Consider the following 18,030-nt stretch of genomic DNA (forward strand, 5'->3'; position numbering starts at 1 on the left):
GCACTACCTACCTAGCTTGTGGGATTTGGAGCAAAGAGACAGTATGTTGCTTCCTTTCGCGTGTGCAACGATGCCACGTCTTTGCACATAAATGGAGGCTGTATATCCTGGGCGATTGGCATAAGCTTGCGGCATATTGAACTTTGTGTCACTGGAGCTCCGAAGCTTGATTGGATCGCAAAGATGTCACCATCACGAATTGAAGAGCAGACGGCCACCTACCGAATAGGTGTCGATGTAGGAGGTAAGATGTGGAATGGGTCCAGGGACTGTGAATCAGACCACTAACATACATGCGCAGGCACAAACACCGATGCTGTTCTTGTGTCTCTCGACCCCGTGTCCATACTTGCCTCACACAAGGCTCCTACAACTGCCGACATCACGACTGGTATCACTAATGCCGTCCGCACCGTCATAGATGCCTCCAGCGTGTCTCTCTCCTCCATTGGGTGCGTCGTGATTGGCACAACACACTTCGTCAATGCCGTCGTCCAGAGGTCCGCGACGCTACAACATGTGAGCGTGGTGCGGCTATGCGGAGGACCTAACGAGGGCTTCGGCCGCGATCTGCCACCATTCATCGACTTCCCCGCCGATTTACGAAACAAGATCGAGGCCCCGTCCTACTTCTGCCATGGCGGCTACCAAATATCCGGCGAGGAGATCAGCCCCCTCGACGAAGCTGAGATCGAACATGTCGCGGAGCTGCTGGTTGAGGCGGGCGAGACAAACATCGTCATCTCGGGCATGTATTCGCCGATGAATCACACACAAGAGTCGCGCGCAGCAGAGATTCTGATGAAACGCATGGCAGAGCTGAAGGGTGGAAAGCCAAAGCCTCGTGTCACAATGTCGCACCAAGTGTCCCAGCTTGGCTTCCTTGCCCGAGAGAACGCTGCAATTCTCAATGCAACTCTACGGCCTCTAGCTGAGCAGACAATTCGGGGCTTCCAGACCGCTATTCGAGACATTTTCAAGAACGAGCCTTGTGTTCTATACCTTACCCAAAATGATGGCAGTGTCTTGAAAGCAGCAGACGCAATCGAGCTGCCCATTCGCACTTTCAACTCCGGCCCAACCAACTCCATCCGTGGCGGAGAGTTCCTGTGGCGCGCAGCCATGGAAAGTGAAGGCAATTGGAAGGCCAACCGGGAGGGTGCTCTTGTTGTTGTCGACATTGGAGGAACAACTTCAGACAGTGGGCTGCTTCTTGCTAATGGCCTGCCGATGATGAGCTCTGTGACCAGTTTTGTTGGTGGCGTGCGCACCAATTTCGCACTGCCTGCAGTTGAGAGCATCGGTCTTGGCGGTGGTAGCATTGTTCGAGACTTGGGCAATGGGGAGCTTACTGTTGGTCCTGACAGCGTCGCTCTCGAGCTTCTGACCAAAGCTAAGATATTCGGTGGAGAGTACCTTACCAGCTCAGACATCGCTATTGCCTCCAATCCCCAGAAGAACCCATTCAAAGCCGTCGGCGGTGATATCGATCGCTTGTCAGATGTCCCCAAGGAGCTGCTAGACAAGGCTCAGGTCATAACGCGGCAGAGTCTGGAACAGCTCATCGACAGAACCAAGATCCAGAAGGGAGCAGTTGACGTACTGATCGTGGGAGGTGGTGCGCTTATTGTCGACACCAAGCAGGAGTGGAATGGCGTACGGGCGATCCGCACCGTTGAGGGCGGCGAGGTTGCCAACGCTGTTGGAGCTGCTATCTCGAGGGTATCTGCCGTTGTCGACACAGTCGTTGATACAACCCACCAGACTGTGAAGCAGGGCCAAGAGAAGGTTCGGGCATTGGCCATTGAGAAGACGATGAGCCAGGGCGCGAAGAAGGAGACCGTCGACGTGGCCGAGTTCACCATTCTCCCTATTCAGTACGCGGACGGCAAAGCTCGCATCATTGCTCGAGCGATAGGCGAGTTAGATGTGGTTGTCGCGACATCGGCAGCAAATGAGACGATTGATGACCTTGAAGAAGGTCTGGATACGAGCACGCATGCGACCGAGACGACGACAAGACGAAATGGAAAGGAGGTGGCGATCGAAGAACCTGTCGATGTACAAACCTACAGACCAACGATCAAGGGCCGGGAATGGATCATTTCAGCTACTGACCTGGAGTTCATCGCCGCTGGCTGCAAAGTCCTCGGATGCGGTGGCGGTGGTGATCCATATCAGGAGTACCTCAAGGCCAAGTCGATCCTAGCGAGCGCTCCTGGCTCTGTTCGAGTTGTCTCTCCGTCAGACCTTCCCGAAGACAGTCTTGTGGGCTGGACTGCCTGCATCGGCAGCCCCGAGGTTAGCATGGAGCGACTGGAGAACAACGAATGCCTGCAGGCGCACGAAGAGCTGATCCGGGCCACTGGCAGCCCAGAGGTGTCCGGATTTCTGGCAGCTGAGATTGGAGGTGGCAATGGTGTTGTCAACCTCGGCGTCTCGGCTCAGAAGGGTGTACCATGCTTGGACGCCGACCTTATGGGCAGGGCTTATCCTACGATGTGGCAATTGACATTCAACGTGTACGGCTCGTCCAAGGGAGATGCGCTGGTGCCAACGACCATCGCCAGCGGCGACGGGACGGTGGTGACCATGACCGAGACACGCACCGACAGGATGGTCGACAAGACGTTACGCGCTGCGTGTGTCGTGATGGGATGCCGTGCTGGTAATGCTGGTCCCCCAAAGAGGGCAAAACTGGTTCAGGAACAGGCTGTGTCCAACACAGTGTCGCTGGCATGGTGGATTGGCTATGCCGTGGCTACGCAGAAGAGCATCGAGGACAAGATGCGGTCCATCATTGACGCAGTGGGTGGGCCAGCGAGCGCGTGCGTCCTAGCAGAGGGTAAAATTACCAGCGTCGAGCGCGTTCTCAAGACCGGTCACACGTATGGCGTGCTTGAAGTCGACGGAGCGCTGACCAACGGCACCAAGGCTGTCATCAGAGTTCCCTTCAAGAACGAAAATGCCTATGTTGAGGCCGTTTTGGCGGACGGTAGCTCTTCCATTCTCGCAGCGGTGCCAGACCTAATAGCTGTCATTGACTCGGAGACAGGCGTTGGCCTGGGTACGCCTGAGTACAAGTACGGGCTACGCGTCATAATTCTTGCCATGGCAGCATCACCCAGATGGACAGACTCAAAGCGAGGGATGGAGTTGGGAGGACCTGGGTCCATGGGGTTTGAACGGATCGAGTGCAAGCCCATAGGGCAGTACAAGCAGCCGCGGAGCGTGATTGACGCGTTCGCGAGCTGAAGTAGTTCATAGAAGAACAATTTAGATCCAAATTGGGATTATTTTCCCATTTATGAATCCTTGGCTCCTGTCTCTAAGCGCCTGCGTCGTGCCAGGAAAGTTCGTACGGAGACCAAGAAGCTGGGCCAATGGGGAGGATGTTATTGAAAGTGAGAGGGAAGAAAATGGTGTTTTCAGTCTGAATGGGCTTGCGAGCGCGAAGGGCCCACTGACCCACGGTCTTTTTGGTCACGTGACATCCCCAACATGGCTTTCTCACGCATCAAAAGTCGAATTAATGCTGCTGCAGCGTGTCTTCGCGGGCAAGCAGTTTGTACGTTGAAAGGGCTCGTGTGTAAGTTAACCAATCTTCAATTCTGTGTGATTCGACTCGTGAATCCGTGTACTCATGGTTGACAAAACTGTGGTGCTTCAAGTGATTCGCGGAACCATAGGGTAGCCTATCTCCTGAGTGCGCAAACACCTCCAAGGCGTACCTCGCCCCACATGATCACGGGCACCTCGGAAGTACATGAGGGGTACGAAAAGTTTAATCCGATAAGAAATTAATATTATTTCCTACCTTAAACACCATCAAATTATTTTGATTTCATCAATGACTTCCCCTCCGATTCTAGAAGAGATACAGGTCATCAACCCCTATGATGACAGGAGCTTTATCAGGGAGGAGCACAGTCGCCGCCTATGGCCAAATAACCCTACGCGCGCCGTTGATTTTCCGGCTGAAAATGATCGAGGCACTAACTTTAAGCCTTTCCACGTAGAAACACGCCCTTTTCACATTAACACACTGCCTCTAACGCCTCTACAACTATTCCAGCTTTTTCTACCCATATCACTCATTGAGAAATAGGTATCTTACACAAATTCCTAGATCACGTGGCTCAAGGAACACGGCGTTATTAATAGCTAAAATACCCCGATGGAGCAGACTTCAAAACTACACAAATGGGAAGGAACAACAGTCTCAGAGGTATTAACGACGATTAGTGCGCTGATTTATATGGGTATGCATAAAGAAAAGACGATACGAAGCTATTAGAAACCCCCCAAGCCCGGTGATCAACGTCCTGCGCACTCATTTATCAAGTTCATCTCATACAACAAGTTTCAGCTTATCCACAGGCACCTTCATCCCTTTAATCACACCAAATATAACGAAACTGCACCTATTCCGAAGGTATTCCAATGCGTTGAAGAGTAGTCTGACCATATGCAAGCCATATCCATACAGATATTCCGGCCCGGGTCTCACCTTGCCGTCGATGAGTATATAATCCGTTATACCGGCAAAAGCGACGACATAACGGTTATTAAAAGCAAGCCTGACCCCGTGGGCTTCAAGATATGGGTTATCGCCCAATATAGCTTCTTTTTTCGGTGGATTTAGCACGTCAAGGAGAAACCACATAGTGCCATTAGCGATGAAATTTCAACGCAAAAGTCATCATCGCGAGGTCGGCCAAGCAAGCGAAGAAAAGTCACAGCCAAAGCCCCTAGTACAGAAGACAAGTCTTTCACACCGAATTCGACTCAGGCTATCGTCGTTGCCCTTACAAATATGCTGCCAGAAGCGACATATTACGTATTTATGGATAACCTTTTCTCATCGTCTCCCCTCTTCCGCAACCTCCGCAGCCACGGCTTCGGTGCCACAGACACGGCTCGTACAAATAGCGGCATCAACCAGGAACTAGTAGATAATAAGAATAATGACGGCAAGGTCAAAAAAATATACGAATTCAATACCATCAAGGCGATCCCAACCCCTAACAACCAGGTACTAGCTTCAGGCACTTTTGGCTGAGAAATCCCTACTAATTCGTCTTCATTCTATATCTATAGGTCAACCAAATCGCTTAGAAAGACAACAAGCTTATGTTATTTTTAACTACCGTGTTTACCGGCGCCGACGATAAGCGTATCGTCCGGCAGAGAAAGAAGCCGTCATCACGGAAGTCAGAAGCCAAGCCAATACGCCGTTTTTTTAGTAACAAAGCTACCAAAGAGATCAACATACCGACAGTGGCTGCTGCTTATAACGATCAGATGAATCATATTGACCGTGGTGACCAACTGAGGTCTTATTATAAGTATGATCATCCCCTACGCCGTGGTGCATGGCAGGCGCTTGCATGGACTTTCCTCCTTGACGTGACCCTCGTTAACAGCTATATTGCTCAACTTCACGGACCGCAGCCAAATTGGAAGAGATATACGAATCAAAGGGAGTGGCGAGAGTGCATTTATAACGAATTATTTAATACCTACGGCCATAATAGTCAAGCAAGGAGGCATTACCGAGCCGGAGACGAGCGTGATCTACAACAACCCGAATTACAGAGGGAACACATCGATCGCAAGATCAATCATATCAACCGCAAGGTAAAGTCAGACTGCCTAGCCTGTCAGGGTTGTCGGCAGGGGCAGCTAAGAGTAAGAGCCCCGGAATGGAGCCCTCTTACGGAGGTCAGCGGCAGTGAGGAAAAGAAGAAGATGAAGAGGCCGGATGTGCGGAGTCAAGACCTCTCACGGATGCCGTATTTGTGATGTTGCGATTTGTAATACGAAGCATTGTTGGGACTTCTATCACCACCTAATTTAGCAGAGGAATTATGTACCCTTTTTTGGCGCCTTCTGATTGGATCGAACCCCTCGTCGTGACCTGGTTGGAGGTGTTTGCGCACTCAGGAGATAGGATCAAGGTGCAGACACATGACTGTTCGCATTCAAATCCATAGAAGACAATCCATCGTAGTCAAACACAGTTGTCAAAAATCTATTGTAACCACTCATGGTTAAGTACATTTGCCTGCCTCTGTGATCGAATACTTAGCTAGGTATCCATTGGGAATGTTGCAATTCCACAATCGTTTTGTGGGCATGACTGGCATGGTGTTGAACATTATCGACTATCGCTTGTAGCAAGCATGACACCCAATCAAAAACAGCTTCCTTATCATAGGTACCCACTCGCCACGCGATTGACGAATGGCGGGCCGGAAAGATTAATCTATTCCGTTATCGACTAGCCTGTTGAGATCCCCGCACACAAATGGGTCCCTTATCGTCGCTGCCAATTACCGCCTTCGCCACTGCGCTGGACCCCGCCCCTTTCCGGGGCTCCCCACCCGAGTGCACGTTACCCCGTACCCGTATCAAACCCAACCCAAGTCCAACGTCGTCAACGCGAACAGATACAGACAGACACGGCACTGGAAGCAGAGGCACCGCCTTTGACTTCATCTGTCATCTCACCCTCACCAAACTCATCTTCGTCTAGCGTCACGGACAACGCAGACACAGCCTCCTCAACGCCTAGACGAGTGCCCTCGATGGCGTCTCCATCATCCGCGGAAGTCGAACCGTCTGCCTGGCGTGGACCAGCTTTCAGAGTACGGTCCGAATTCGGAGGATCGAGGACATGGAGGAGCAGGAAGAGTAGACCCTGCGACGCTTGTCGAGGACGAAAGACGGCTTGCATCATTGAAACTGCCCCACCATGTGAGTGAAGATCGCGCCACAGATGCCATATCGGTTATCAATCTCATCGAATCTCACACTAATTCGACACAGGTCTCTTCTGCAAGTCGAGGAATCTCCCTTGTGAATCCAGCTCAAGACTTCCTCCCCGCCGTAGACGCAGGCGTGAGTCTCATGACCAGGAAAAGCTGATCTCGCTCACCGCGACTGAGATAGTCGAGATGAGCTCCCATAGTGGCCATTCGTCCGAGGATGGAGAGCCGCTTGCGGCCCTTGGCGACTTGGTTGATGAAGCACCCAACACGGTGGAGACGGTACAGCCTCAGAGGCGGAGCAGTGCTTCGTCTCCGCCCGCACCAGTTTACACCAGTCCGCCAATGCCAATCCCATCGATATCTCCCGGCTCCATCTCTATCCACCACGAGAGCGAACACCTCGAGCTTCTCCCTCAGTCATGCTCACCTTCCGCGTCCATCGCTGTTCGCAGCGTGAGCAGCACAGGGACGCCACGACTGTCATGGCTGGAGGGCGAACAGCGCACAGCTCACTCTATTGGTCTCTCAGGCGAGCAAGACACCAATCTGCTCGCTTCCTTGCGATCAATTATCGTCAATGAACACAATGGAGTAGATAACGGCGTTATTCAGGTGTTTCCGGGTGATCCGGGATGCGGCGAGCCGCCAATTCATTTCAACATGGTTCTCGATGCTCTTCCTGAACCAGATCGAGCTGCCAGGCGAGATGTATCTGATTCTATTGAAGAGCTTGTGGGAGAACACGGTCCGCGCCTAGTATCGCTCTTCTTCAAATACGTTCATCCGATGACCTATGTGGTGTCCAAGAGCCGCTTCCTTCGCGCATACTATAGCGATGCCGTATCCGTGCCAGCATCTCTACGGGGTGTCATATACGCCCTAGGCGCGAATTCATGGAAGCGTGACCCTCAATGCGCCGGCCTCACGCCGCCGAGCTCATACACTCTGTTCCAGAGGGCACATTGGGCACTCCACACCGAGACGCACGCACCCAACAAATGGACGCTCCAGGCAGCACTTCTCCTGATTCACGAGCGACCAGGAGACAATTTCACCATGGAGACGCCGAGGACGTGGATAGTGGCTTCGAAAGCGACAGCTATAGCACAGATGCTGGGGCTTCATCGCGACCCTAGACTGTGGAAGATTGCCCCCCTGGAGAAGAGTGTGAGACGAAAGCTGTGGTGGGCTACATACATGGCCGACGTGTGGGCTTCTCTTTACCACGGAAATCCTCCTCACATAGCCAAAGACTCATTCACGACATCGCCGATACAGATCGAAGAAGTTCTGATGGATGAGGACGTTAATGACGATTCTCTAAACTTTCTCGAGCCCTCGTTTGTCTCGAGTGATGTCACAGCGAGTGCTCGATTTGTGGAATCCGTCAAACTCAGTCGAATTCTACGAGAGTTGCTCGATTCTTTCTAGTACGCATAGCATATCCCTCCCATTTGGCTTCATTCCCTAACAAGATATTCCTCAGCTCTGACCAGGCATACAAATCGACCATCACAGACACAAAGACGAGGGAGTTAAAGCTGTTTGAGATCGAGAAACAGCTTGAGAGCTGGATGCTGCTGCGTGCCAGCTGCGTTGGCATCATGCAGTCGGACGATCCACAAGATTATACCACTAATGGTAAACTCACCCAACCTGGGTGTCTTACAATTGTTTCTTGGACGATGTCTAACTTACCGTTACAGCCCCCCTACATCTCAGTTACTATGCCGTGAAAACACTGCACCTTCGTGCTCTTATGTGGCCAAGTCACATGGCTGCAAAGACTGATCCGAAATCAGCGCTGCGGCGATACTACGATAAAGCCTTGCGAGAATTTAGCCCATTTGTCGATTTTCTTGATAGAATCGATTCACGTTCATTGAACTCGTTCTGGGGAGATCGTGAGTACCCGCCAATTGTGTCTTATGCTTGTGCCTTGTAGATGGGCTAACATGCATTTCTCCAGATGCGCGATCCCAACTTGTCCTGTGCGGTAACTTCTTGGTTTTCCTGTTTCTCATGGCCCCGACATCAGACAAGGTCCAAGAGACGTTCCGACTGCTCGAAGGGGTCCACTCAGCGTTGAAGCGATGTCGAGATATGGCAGAGAACGAAGAGGCTGTGGCCTTGCTCCGGCCCGTACTACTGCGTGTGGAAACCCTTTTCACGCAAGCTGCGCGAATAATGGACACAAGAGACGAAGTGCCAATATGAATAGTTGACCTGGTGCTAGCTAGGCTCTGTGCAGAACATGATTGAAGGAGGACAGGCGAGTTTCATGTGTGCTCCGACGCCCTCGAGGTGAACAGCTTCTTGGACCGGTCCCAAGAGCTGACAAGACTAAGGTGCACACGGAAGTGTTTTTGGCGGATTTGAATCATGCATTTGAAAGACCAAGGCAAATACAACAACTTTCAAGGTTGGCCTCCCATCGAGGCTCCCTAGGTTCTAAAGCGTATAGAAGTGAAGAGAGCCCAAAGTCGGCTACTCGGTAGAAGGCATGCACTGAAACTCTTCGCTATACCCAACGGGATCCATCTACAAGAATAAACGCCACAGCTGATGTAAAGCGAGAACAGACCAGTCCTCAGCCCTATGTGTCAAGTGGTTGTCGCACTTCGATTGGGCAACGGCGAACTCTGAAATCGAACAAAACATAAACAACAGCAAACAGCGAGATCGGAAAACACTGATAATACAATATTTTGCCCCGGGGAGGCGAGAAACGGACATACGGTAACGTGAATAGTTTCGAGTGTGAGGAATACATGGTGGGAGAAGAGCAAGTTCTTGCTCAGCCTGCAAACTGACGAAGCGTACCGAGGAGAGTATGTTGAGTAGCTGACAAGTCACGAACTAGAATTAACAACGGGTCATGATATCGAGTGGGATAACGAGTATCTCACGGGCGAAACGCTCTTTGACGTCAGCTGGTAGATCCTCCGCGCAGGGTGTCATCCATCCGAGTACGAGACGTGCGGAGAGCAATCTAAACGGGTCTGGAGCATGTTACACAAGTGCCTCTTGGCCCACCGGATGTGTCTCATGCCTCTTTGGGCGTTTGGGCCGATGGACAGCATTGCAAAGTTGACCGGGTATACCATATTTCTACGACGTGTCTTGGCCGCTGTAACAGCCAACGACTTTCAGGCCAGAGTCCCTCGAGCCATATCATTTCGCCGCATGATGAGACTCGAGAAAGGATACCTTGGCCTGGTCCCGGTTCTTTCCCAGCCTGGGGATCGGGTGGTGCTTTTGCACGCCGGTCGAGCTTCGCCAACCATTAGGAGTTGGTGGGCGAATGTTATGTGCATGGGATTATGCACGATGAAGTCTTTCAGTTAGGAAAATGTGAAGGAATATGGCTGGCATAGATATTGTTACACTGGGGAGTTAGTAGTTACAACGCCGGCAATCTCTCTGGAAGGAAAGGCCGCAAGGATACATTACATGCGCCATGGAATCGTCTACAAGCCGAGTCAGAAGTATTGGAGATCTATGGATGAAGCAGTCCAATGTACACCGCCTAACTGATATCACAAGCTAGAAGTCTTTGCAAGAGTTTGCCTGAGACCCGGAACGCTCAGCCCCTGAACTTGGCCATCTTCCATAACAGACTCAATCTCGTCAACTGGAAGACCTTGGTAGCGGAATTGATCAACTTGGAACCAAGAATAGCAGGCATCCCCAAACGGGCCCGCGCTCGTCTCATCAATAAGCTCAAATACAACACGCCAACGATTCTCTTGGCCAATGGGATAAATGCGTGCATCAACTTGACCACCTCCACCTCGTAACTGTTGCCAAGCCCCCAGGACAGAATCCCCGTTACATATCCATTTCTGGATTTTGAGTCCGGGTCCCTGGTCAACAGCCAAAACCAAGGAATCATTATTGCCAGAGTAGTGACCTGTATACCTGCTTTGGGCTTGAGACCTCGCCAGATGGTCCAGACTTTGAACAGTCATCCTGGTCATCTCATTCAATAGCGTCCGGGAAGCAACGTAAGCATCAGTGCCTGCTGCATTGATGGCGAAGCCGATATCGTATTCTGGAACGAGGGCAATGTAGGCCGCGTAAACACCAACGTCTCCCGATTTGGTGTAAACGTCGACCGGCCGTGTTGAACGAGTGAGCGACGGTGCTGTACGGTAGATCTCCTAAGGCATCCCCACGGAGGTGTAGAATGATGAAGTGAACTTGGCTGGCTGAAGCCAGGAGTCTGTTCTTGGGCTAGTAAGGAGCTCGTGACCTAGAACTCCGCGCACAAAGCGAGACAGATCGTCAGGAGTTGCATATAGACCTGCAGTGCTAGAATGATCCTTAGTAATTTCTCTTGAAATTTGGAAGGACCCCATACGCGTCATAGTTTCCAAAGTCTCGCTCCATCCACTGGGAGCCGCCTTCGATCGGAAGAATCGACTTGGACACATCTTGAAGTGCGAAACCAACCACAGACGATATGTTGAGAGGCTTTGAAATTTGTTCCGAAATAATGTCATTATATCTCATGCCTGTAATGTTCTCAAGAGCGAAGCCAAGGAGTATAAAGCCCAGGCCTGAGTACGCCGCTCTCTGTCCTGGCTGCCAGACATATTCATTGTTTTCGAGATCTTTAAAGAACTCTAAAGATACAAGTTTAGAAATAGAGTTGGAAATTGAGAAAGATAGCTTACCAGCCCTAGTGCAGGGAGGATCGCTCAAAGTATCGCAGAGCGGCGCCTCGGGTGGACGTTCCACATCCGGAAAGCCCATATCGTGCAAAACCTGGGATGGGAAAGTTACTGCAAGATCAAAGGTGTAGCCTAACTTGATCTTTTAGTCATAGTTCTTCCGGACTGTGGTTGTTTGACTTACCGTCCCGGTGGACGCCGCTTATCTGGCTCGCGAGCATTCTAAGAGTGACGTCTTTATACCAAGTAATCTTGGACAACCCTGGGACATATTTGATGACAGAATCATCCAAATTTATTCCATCTTGAAGCAATAGGGCGAGAGTTGTGAATACCTTGGTGACCGAAGCCACTCGGTAAATAGTCTTGCCGTCTACCTTGTCCACACCAGAGGAGTTCAGCTTGGGAGACGTATGGTGGAAGCTGAAGAGAGTTTCCTTGCTAGAAGTAAGCTCGACGGAAAACGATGTTGTGGTCGTGTTCCAGACACCGCTTTTAGCGAGCTTTCGCAAGGTATTGTTTAGAGTCGCTTTAAGTTTACCATCGGACGGGATATCAGGTGGTGGGAGGACGGGTCCCGTTGGAGGACAGTAGGCATCAGCCAACAACAGCCAAGCAGCGGCTAGCAAATAAAAGGATGTGATTTTCATGACCTTTGTATGCTCAGGGCAGTTACAAGATCAAGTCGTTTGAACCGATGGCTGGAATGGTCCGAGAACAAGAAACCTAGGCTGACTACTTATAGGCAAAGTTTCTTGTGCCTTGAAGGTCACATCGTATTTCGTTTAAAGTTTTGGCGCTCAGAAAAACCTGCTAGGATTACACACATAAGCAGTGCCAACCCCCAATAGCCCACGTTGCTCAAAGGGACATCGCAGCAGACCAAACCAACAAACATCGAGTCAAAAACATTGGCTAATATCGCAACGCGCGGTATTCCTAAGATTGGTCATGAATACTGACGTCAGTCCGAATTGGAAATCCCTTTGCTAGAGTGTCAATGTGGCTGAGCCTCAAGGTCGGATGAACATGACCCGAGTATCACAATGCTGACCTCTGATGTAACCAGAAGGTGAACTAGGCGGCATAAGCAGATCGCATATGGGCGAATAATTTCGACCGATGGTAGTTTTAAACATGGGGAAGTAACTATACGATGCGTGCGAAGCCTCATCTGCTTGTCCCTCGGCTTTGCTACCCTCCAATACAGCAACTTAGCCACTTAAACTCCACCTTGTCTGTCCGAGTGATTACGTTTGTTAATACAGCTTAACAGGGCTCTTCCTTGCACATCTGGCGTAGGTTAACTCGCTTCTCACTGATGAGAACTATGAGATGCTTTGGAATACGATGTGCAAGTCCAAGGGGAAGTAGTGTTGAGGCGGCGACGACTGAGTAGCCCTAGACTTGGTTGGAGGACCAAGGGTAATGCCAGAGGCGATTACAGAAGATAGAATAAGGCAAGTGATTTACGTATGCAGCAAAACAGTAGATGCAAGATAAAATCCGCCCGAGCCAAGAGTGACGATTCCTGAGCATTCATTTACCGCACTATGACTGATGTTCGCATCGTACATTGGAGTAAATTGGCTAGTTCATCTCCTTGCTGGGCAACAAGATATGGATCTCGATCATCCTTCGTTCATTGTCGGCATTGTTGGCGTCTCTCAGCATCCAGCAGGATTGAGGCCTTCGCCGTGTTAGGAAGTTGCTCAGGGCGAGACGCAAATCCCGGGTATGTCGTGTTCGATTGCTTCATCTTCCAGATAAAGAGGCCGCCATACTCACTGTCTTGTAACAACCACGAGAACTTGTTATTATTAATATGGACAATTCTATCACTTTTTGTATTAAGCTTGTGAAACTTGGGCTGGATACAAGCCCACGTACCTTTAACTTGGGTTCTGTGGGAGGCGCACTGATTGTGCAACAGTCCTTGTGCGCCACATAGGCTGAAAGAAGGGCCTTGAGCCTTTTGAACTCCTCCTGGAAACGATGTATTTGGACACAAAGCTCAGAATTCCTCGGCCTCAGCCCTTGCAATCGGGCCTCTACGGCCGGTTGCGTTGAGTCGCAACGAACGGGGTCGTCTAAGCTCTGCTCACAGGCCATCCGAATCGACGCACAAGGTTGTCTTTCGTAATCTCTTTAAGGCCTTCAAATCACTGGAGCCGAGGGTTAACCGGAGCTGATGAAGATTGTACCATCAAGCATTACCTTGTTCTGTCTACCTCCTCGCACGATCTCGGATCCAGGGGCTTATTTTACTTGTAGAAGCAAGTACGTGGACAGGGAAGGGTGTCATGACGACGTCGGTGAACCCCCTTATATAACGGCTTTGCCACCACAAATATTACGATACCCTCATACGACCTGCAAATATTCCGCCCTAATGTCAAAGCGTGGGACACCCCGACTTGGTAGCATTGTCCTCCCTTGTTGCAGGCCTGGATCACATTTTGCTTTAGGCCCCCGCATCCTCGAGCTACTCATGACTACAGTACAGTAGTTCATTACGCTGTGACGTCCCGTTGCCCACAGATTTAGTACAGTAAATGAGGTTTGGCTGACCGCCAACGCTCAGCGGGTGTCGGGCCAGCCCCAGCACCGAACCCCACCTACAGACCCCGGAGCAGATCGGCGCGAATGGATAGCGTTTCGGGGTTGACCCATTCTTTTCGGTGATGTGACCCACAGTGGCGCAATATCTCCGATATGATCGCCCAAGCGGTTTCCCCTTGCACTTACAGTACAGTACCTCCCTCGGGCGCCCTCCTCTCTCTGCAAAGCTCGGCATAATTGCCGACCTAGACGAGGGTTATAAAAGGAGAACAGTTCGCAAGGACATGGCATCAAACAAATGAGGCAGACCGTCCACAAAAAGCCGATCGACAAACACCATCTGCAGTCATATCATCCAAGATTTTAATCATCCGCTATGCCAGGCCACGGTCGATACACCACCGAAAAGGTGACTTATCCATCCCACGGCGAGACCGTCGCTGGAATCCTCTATCGTCCAACCAATGTTTCCAACCCGCCTGGAGTGGTCGTCACCGGACCCTATTCCTTCATTAAGGAGCAGGCGCCTTTGCAGTATGCGACTCGGCTCGCCGACGAGGGCTATGCAGCCTTGATTTTCGATCCGCGTACTGTTGGGGAAAGTTCTGGTCAGCCACGGCGACTAGAGAATCCCAAAATGAAGAATGAGGACGCCGTTGCGGGACTTGACTATCTTGTGAGCCGAGACGACGTGGATAAGTCAAGACTCTTCCTGGTAGGCATCTGTCAAGGAGGCCCAGAATCTCTCGATATTGCCTCGTACGATGACCGCGTTGTTGGAGTGGCGTCGGTCTCTGGCTACTTCCGCGACCACGAGACCGATATCTACATGATTTGCGCCGGTTGCGTTGCCTGGGAACCGGGGGCGGATATTGGTGCCATGAAGATGCCAACCCCGGAGCAAGGGGAAGCACTTTACAATGCACGAATCGAACGAGCCAAGAAAGCTCGTGAGTTGTATGAAAAGACCGGAGAGGTGGTGTACCAGCCATTGGTTGACCCAAAGGCTGCTGATCTCTCGACTGGGTCACTTGCTGGCCTCCCGGGACCGGTCGTCTGGTCGTGGTACGGTCCTTGGACGCTCAAGAACTTTGAGAATCGATATGCCGTCATGAGCGACCTGGATCACTTTGGCTACACGACTGTTCCTGGGGTTGCCAAGCTTAGGAAGCCAGCCCTGATCATACACGGAGACAACTGCATGAACGCTCCGGCAGCGAGACGCCATTTCGAATCTATCCCGACGACGAACAAGAAGCTTATCTGGAACAATGACGTGTCGCACTTTCAACACTACGACCAGCCTGACTGCGTTGACCGTAATGTTGGGGAAATTGCCGCTTGGTTTGCCAACTGTAAATGAGATCTGTCCTGTGCTCTCGTAGCAGATAGAAAGAAAGTTCAATTTTTACCCTTGCATCTGATCTACATGTAAGAGATCTACCGACGTTGAACCTCGTGTTTCTTGGATCCATCGTATTCCGGGGCAGGCTCTGCTTGATCGGAATGGCAAATGTTCTCTTTGCTCTCCCCTGCATCTCGAACCAATGCTGGGCTTGATGTGCATCATTTCGAGTCCAACTAGCCGCCATCGATGCAGTTATCAGCTGATGGCTGGAGGCCTTCTCTCTTCTTTTTCCCAATTCAGTTCTTCTGGAGCCCCTCTTCCCACGAGCTGGGGACCCTTTGATCTGGGCCTGCCTCTCTGCTTTTCAATAGTAACCGAGAACATCTCCTGTCCCGTGTAAGCGAAGCTGAACCAGCTGAGTTGGAGGAAAATCGTGATAAGCTGTTTTGAGCCACAGGGCAATTTCTTTGTACGTAGAAAAGATTCAGAGGCTCACAAGAGCTTTGCCCTGATCTTCTTCACGGGTCACAGAGAGAAGGGCCAGCCTTGGGGCTCCTTTTTCTGAGGTAATCTTAATTCCTATGAATTAATTAGTTACCCTTATTATTTTCTATTGCATTAAACCTATTGAAAAGAGCGCTAAATCGCCTCTATAAATCCTATATATATAAGAGAAAGGCATTTTCTTTTAGCTCTCTAGTAGTTATATTTATGAAAAAAACGCGTTTTAAGGTCTAAGTATCGCTTAACGAAGTTTAAAGCCTAATGCGTGCCGATTAGTGATGCGTCGCGGTCGGCAAGTAATTAATTAGCTATTTCTTTTATACCACGCAGTCAGGGGGGAAATCCTCGTGAATCTAGGTCGAGAATAAACCGAATAAGAGTCTATTCCTCTAGATTAGATAGTTTGCGTGAATTAGGTATTATATTGCGTTGAGCAGGAATGCTGTTATATTGGTTAAGGAGATTACTATAGCGGACTTTATAGATCTTTGCGGCGCATTAGAGGCTTAATTTAGGATTATTCTAATAGGCTTAAAGTATAAGAATAATATTTGCTTTATTAATTAATTATAGTATATTAGGTAGTTAAGAAATAATTAATTAAATAGAAAAAGGAGAAATTAAGAGAAAAGTAATTAATATATATAATAAGCTTATATCTTAGATAAGTATATATCTTAAAAATCCCTTAATCTCTCTCTCTTTTATTTAATTAATTAATTCTTAACTACTAAATATATTTAAATTTAATAGCGAGGGTAATATATTTCTTACCCTTTAAGCGCTTTAAAATAACCTAAAATTATATATCTAATGCGCTATATTAATCTATAATATCTGCCCTAAAAAGCTAGGTCGCCGCTAGAAAGGCATATAATCTCGATACGATTAAATTCCTAAATTATATAAACTATCTAATCTAGAGGAATAGATTATTATTTAGTTTATTCTTAACCTAGATTTACGAGGATTTCCCCCGCGACTATGTAATATTAAAGAAATAGCTAATTAATTACTCGCCGACCGCGATGCACTACCTATCGGCAAGCGCTAGGCTTTTAACTTTATTAAGTAGCACCTAGACCTTAAGATATGTTTTTTTTAGAAATATAACTACTAGAGAGCTAAGTATAAAGATCTAGCTATTATCTATAACTAGTTTATACTTATAGCAAATATAATCGCGAAGTATAGTATTTAATTAGAAGATATCTATAACTTTAATAAGACTAGCTTTATAATAGGTATAATTTAAAGCGGAATAGTTATTATAGGCATAGATAGGCATAGAAAGCTAAAATTAATATAGCCTAGAAACCAGGAATAGATTATAGTTATCTAAGCGATTAATATAAAAAGCTAGGTAATCCCGCTGTTTATTATTAGTGCGGGCTAATATTACCTAGCTAATTAGTACTAAGAAAGTAACCTCCCGGGCGATTAAGCTATTACGATGACCTAAAATAGCTAGATAGATAATAAGACTAGTTTAAAGTGGCTAAAGTACTTTAATTAATATATAACTAATTAATTAATTAGTTCTTATTATCTCTTAATCCTTAATAGCTATAAAAGTTATTATTTTATTAATTTTAAGAGATATTATTAAGATAATAATATTATTACGCTTTATATACCGCTTTATTTATTTTATTTACTTTAGCCCCTTAATATTAAGTGCTTTAATATACTTAAGAGCGCTTATAATTAAGAAATAAAGCATTTAATTAGATACTTTATAACTTATATTTTAAAGACTAAGTTCTTTCTAGCCTTTTACGCCGCATTTTAAGCTATTATAATAAAAAAAAATATCAAGTTAGCCTTTAGAGGAGCTAGGCTTATTTCTCTTAACCTAGAAAGTATAGTCTTAAAGCTTAATATATAGCTATAGACTCTAATGCCTACCGAGGAGGTAGCTAAACCCTTAACCCCTTAGGTCTTAAAGACCTTAAAGATTATACTTAAGGCTTAATCTTAGTTAAAATACCTTGAGATATAAGTTAAAAGGCATAAAAGTAACTCCTTAGAGTTAATTCTAGAAGCTATATAGTCTTCTTCTAAGGGAATAAAAATAATTATATATAAGATTACTTTACTTAAGGCTAAGGTTAAAGATCTTAAATAGGTAAATAAGATATTAAGCTAGCGCTAGAGGGCAAAAAGG

General features: G+C 48.4%; 4 protein-coding genes across 4 annotated transcripts; 3 read left to right on the forward strand and 1 right to left on the reverse strand.

The window, feature by feature from the left end:
• Positions 1–183: 183 nt before the first annotated feature.
• On the forward strand, positions 184–3,255 carry LRP88_00058 (hydantoinase/oxoprolinase family protein; the record flags this gene model as incomplete). The annotated part of the gene is made up of 2 exons (XM_083236778.1): positions 184–244; positions 302–3,255. 2 exons carry the CDS (start codon positions 184–186, stop codon positions 3,253–3,255), a joined length of 3,015 nt encoding a protein of 1,004 aa, XP_083107492.1.
• Positions 3,256–6,959: 3,704 nt separating this feature from the next.
• On the forward strand, positions 6,960–8,990 carry LRP88_00059 (fungal specific transcription factor domain-containing protein; the record flags this gene model as incomplete). Its single annotated transcript, XM_083236779.1, has 4 exons — positions 6,960–8,203; positions 8,260–8,414; positions 8,480–8,677; positions 8,743–8,990. The coding sequence occupies 4 exons, from the start codon at positions 6,960–6,962 to the stop codon at positions 8,988–8,990; spliced, it is 1,845 nt and encodes a 614-aa protein (XP_083107493.1).
• A 1,946-nt stretch (positions 8,991–10,936) lies between these two features.
• On the reverse strand, positions 10,937–11,961 carry LRP88_00060 (serine hydrolase domain-containing protein; the record flags this gene model as incomplete). Its single annotated transcript, XM_083236780.1, has 4 exons — positions 10,937–11,087; positions 11,137–11,401; positions 11,453–11,581; positions 11,634–11,961. 4 exons carry the CDS (start codon positions 11,959–11,961, stop codon positions 10,937–10,939), a joined length of 873 nt encoding a protein of 290 aa, XP_083107494.1.
• Positions 11,962–14,387: 2,426 nt separating this feature from the next.
• On the forward strand, positions 14,388–15,374 carry LRP88_00061 (Alpha/Beta hydrolase protein; the record flags this gene model as incomplete). The annotated part of the gene is made up of 1 exon (XM_083236781.1): positions 14,388–15,374. The coding sequence occupies one exon, from the start codon at positions 14,388–14,390 to the stop codon at positions 15,372–15,374; it is 987 nt and encodes a 328-aa protein (XP_083107495.1).
• Positions 15,375–18,030: the final 2,656 nt, after the last annotated feature.

This window comes from Fusarium phalaenopsidis (genome assembly GCF_050370095.1).
Source record: "Fusarium phalaenopsidis strain FUZ10S chromosome Unknown contig_32270, whole genome shotgun sequence".
NCBI classification, from domain to species: domain Eukaryota; kingdom Fungi; phylum Ascomycota; class Sordariomycetes; order Hypocreales; family Nectriaceae; genus Fusarium; species Fusarium phalaenopsidis.